This window comes from Malania oleifera, chromosome 7 (genome assembly GCF_029873635.1).
Source record: "Malania oleifera isolate guangnan ecotype guangnan chromosome 7, ASM2987363v1, whole genome shotgun sequence".
Taxonomy (NCBI): Eukaryota; Viridiplantae; Streptophyta; class Magnoliopsida; order Santalales; family Ximeniaceae; genus Malania; species Malania oleifera.
In genome coordinates this window covers 41275886-41279492 of record NC_080423.1, presented here as the reverse complement: position 1 = coordinate 41279492, position 3607 = coordinate 41275886, and the positions used below count along the sequence as shown (strand labels likewise).

Here is a 3607-nt window from a genome sequence, read left to right as displayed (position 1 = left end):
TGAAATTCCAAGTGAAGGCAACTTCCATCCATCGCCTTACGCTTAGGTTTGCCCTGTCGCACCATTGTTGACTATTATTTTCCAAACTATAACAACTACAACATACAAACATTTATATTTTAATATCAAATGCTAATTTTTGTTAATTATTTCAACCTGATTTGAATATATTACTAGATATTTGATATTTTGCGATGCAATTATGACATCGAATCTCCTTTCACTTTATTTAATTTATATGAAAGTCTCATTTTTACTAAATCAAAATTGTTTTAAGGGGATTACTTTCGATAAGAACTTTAATATTTGCCGTTCAATTCATGCGTGTATTTTTTTCACCTAAATAGATGAATTGTTAAATTTCTTTATACTATTTTTATATGCATATATATAAATATATATTATGTATAACTCATAAGTCTCAATCATAAAAAGTACTTTAATTTCCATATTATTATTATTATTAAAAATTCACTGAAGATAAAGAAATATTTTTTATTTTCTTAGATCTATATTTAAAAAAAAATCTAATGTCCAAATCTATAATAAATTTAAATAAAATATAATATAAAATTATAGGTCGTAATTAATAAGATATTTTCTTATTTCATTTGCAGGCCCACACAGGGCGCACCTATGACCTATGGACAAACCCGCCCATTTGTAGGACGTGGCGGTGAGGGACGCCCCTGCTCTGGTCATTGGTCAACATCTTCTTCCTCCCTCCCTCTCGCCATTGTCCAGATCCTTGTTTTCCCTGCGAAAGCAGGCGCTCTTTTCCGTCTCGATTTCCTCTGTTCTCATTTTTATTCTCCAGATCAGTCTCACCTTCTCTGAGAAATCATGGATCTGCAACCTGAGGAGCTGCAATTTCTTAGCATACCAGACATAGTGAAGGAATCCATCTCCATCCCAAAGCTCTCACCAAAAACCTTCTACCTCATAACCCTCACTCTCATCTTCCCTCTTTCATTCGCAATTCTCGCCCACACTCTCTTCACCCACCCACTCATCGCCCAACTCACCTCCGCTGAACCTTCAGATGCCTTCCGTTCCCACTCCCACGCCCACGAGTGGTCCCTCCTCCTGACCTTCCAGTTCTTCTACCTCATCTTCCTCTTCGCCTTCTCCCTCCTCTCCACCGCTGCCGTCGTCTTCACTGTCGCCTCTCTCTACACCTCCAAGCCCGTTTCCTTTTCTTCCACCCTCTCTGCAGTGCCCAAAGTCTTTAAGCGCCTCTTCATCACCTTCCTGTGGGTTTGTCTGTTGATGTTCCTCTACAACCTCGTGCTCATCGGCTCTTTGTTTCTTCTGATGGTGGCTCTTGATACCCAGAACGTGCTTTTATTCTTGTTCGCTGTGCTGTTTATGCTGACGCTCTTTCTTGTTATACATGTATACATAACGGCTCTATGGCATTTGGCCAGCGTCATCTCTGTTCTTGAGCCGGTATATGGGTTTGCGGCGATGAAGAAGAGCTATGAGTTACTGAAGGGGAAAACCCGGATGGCGGCGACACTTGTTTTTGGTTATATTGCGACTTGCGGGGTTATTGCAGGCATATTTGGATCGGTGGTGGTGCGTGGTGGGTCTCACTATGGAGTATTTGTTAGGATTGTGGTTGGTGGATTCTTGGTTGGGGTGTTGGTGATTGTGAATTTGGTAGGGTTGTTGGTGCAGAGTGTGTTTTACTACGTCTGTAAGAGTTACCACCATCAGGGGATTGATAAGAGTGCTTTGCACGATCATCTTGGTGGGTATCTTGGAGAATATGTGCCTCTCAAGAGCAGTATTCAGATGGAAAGCTTGGATATGTGAGGGTGGAGAAAATTTATTCTGTATGTTTTATATGTTTTACAGTTTATGATTATGTTGCAAAAAGAGAACTTTGAAATCGGTACCTGGAATTTTCCTATTTTGAGTACATATGTTTGTTCTTAGCGTTGGAAATTTGATGAAATCCTTGATTTTATTTGTTAGATTTTTGCTAGTTTGGTTCCAAGTTTTTCAGTAATGATGTATATAGGATATGGTTTTTACTGATAGTAATATGTTACTTCTATTGATCATTTTCTTTCTTGTTATTGTTATTATTTTTCTTGGGGGATCAGGAAACTGGGAAGCTTGCAATATCTTGTTTTGGGCTGATTTCCTATTATTCTGTTTCTTATTCTAGACATGAAGAGCTCGGAGAGCGGATCTTTGTGGTGGTTTTGATTTTGTTCATTTTTCAAATCAGAGGATATATTTAGTGAGGTAAGAGGGATGGTCGGAAGTTTGTGTTGTATGTTCTTACTGGTTAGGTGATTCCTTTTTCTGTTTTTGTGCATTATATGTTGGTTTTGAAAGGAAGATAGTTAAACATTGGTTTTGTATTCTATCTTCTCTAGTTCTAGCCTTGCGTTGATGTCATGTTCCTTCTGTCTTTAGTTCTAGATTTGAGTTTTACCTAACTTATAAGTTGCATCTTTTGTTGGTTACTAATTATGCCAATGGGAGATAGTTTTTTGTTTGCTTGGTTTTACCCCATTTTAACATTTTTGACATTGTATTGGACAAGCATTTCCTTTGCTGATTAAATCAGGCAGGAGCCCATTTTGATTATGGGAATTTATTGACATGTGCATAATTTGTATGTTTGAGTAGCCGTGGAAGCATTGAGGCTTTTTTCTGGTTTTATGGTTGCCTATTATTTTATTTTTTTTGATTAGATTTATCTAAGGGTGGACCTGTACTTTGTCTATTTAAGGGGCTGCAGTAGTTATGGGGCTTTTATTTTTATTTTTTATTTTTTTTGGTTTCATGGTTATGGTTTTATTCATTTATTATTTTTACTAGGCTGATATAGAAATAGTTATGTTGATTCAAGTTTGGGAACATGCTAGTGGCATTTTGATCTATTGAGGTATCCAAAACATGTGGGTCGCATTTTTAAATAAATTAGGTATTAACTTAGAGAAAGCGATGTAGGATATATAGGGAAGTTCTATGGTGAGTTTTAGAAAAAACGATGTATGTAGTAGGTATATTGATGTCATTGAGGATATGTACAATGTAGTAATGACTAGTGTTTGGGCTACATCTGGAGAGGCTAGGGAATTTCTAACCTCAATATGTGTATGTCAAGGATTTGATTTGTTTGTAAATGATATTATCTTGATTGATATTTTTTTGGGAGGGGAGGTTGGAGTAGAATCTAAGTTAGAATTATGGAGAGAAGCTTTAGAATCTAGAGGTTTTAGGATATGTAGAAATAAGACAATATATGAAATGTAATTTTAGTCATTGTAAGAGGAATATTGGAGAAAAGGTTTATTTTGATGTCGAGAAATTAATAACACTAATAGATTTCGATACCTTGGATCTATTATGCAATTTGATGGAGAAATTGTTGAAGATGTAATGTATGGAGTTAAAGCAGGTTGGGTAAAATGAGGAAGTGCTTTTAGTGTGCTGTGTGATCGTATAAAAGGGAAGTTCTATAGGATGGTTGTAAGACTTGCTATATACTATATGGATCAAAATGTTGGACAACTAAGAAACAACATATCCAAGAAGTAGAAGTTGTCAAGAGGAGAATGTTAAAATGGATGAGTGGTTAATGTTT

The 3607-nt window shown here is 36.5% G+C and overlaps 1 protein-coding gene across 1 annotated transcript; it reads left to right on the top strand.

Moving 5' to 3' along the window:
* Nucleotides 1-556: 556 nt before the first annotated feature.
* Nucleotides 557-1979, top strand: LOC131160596 (uncharacterized). The gene has a single exon (XM_058116428.1). The coding sequence runs from the start codon at nt 844-846 to the stop codon at nt 1816-1818; it is 975 nt and encodes a 324-aa protein (XP_057972411.1). The 5' UTR covers nt 557-843; the 3' UTR covers nt 1819-1979.
* Nucleotides 1980-3607: the final 1628 nt, after the last annotated feature.

What these genes read in the sequence shown, in the direction of transcription:
- LOC131160596 (XM_058116428.1), top strand. Translation starts at nt 844, where the DNA reads ATGGATCTGCAACCTGAGGAGCTGCAATTTCTTAGCATACCAGACATA.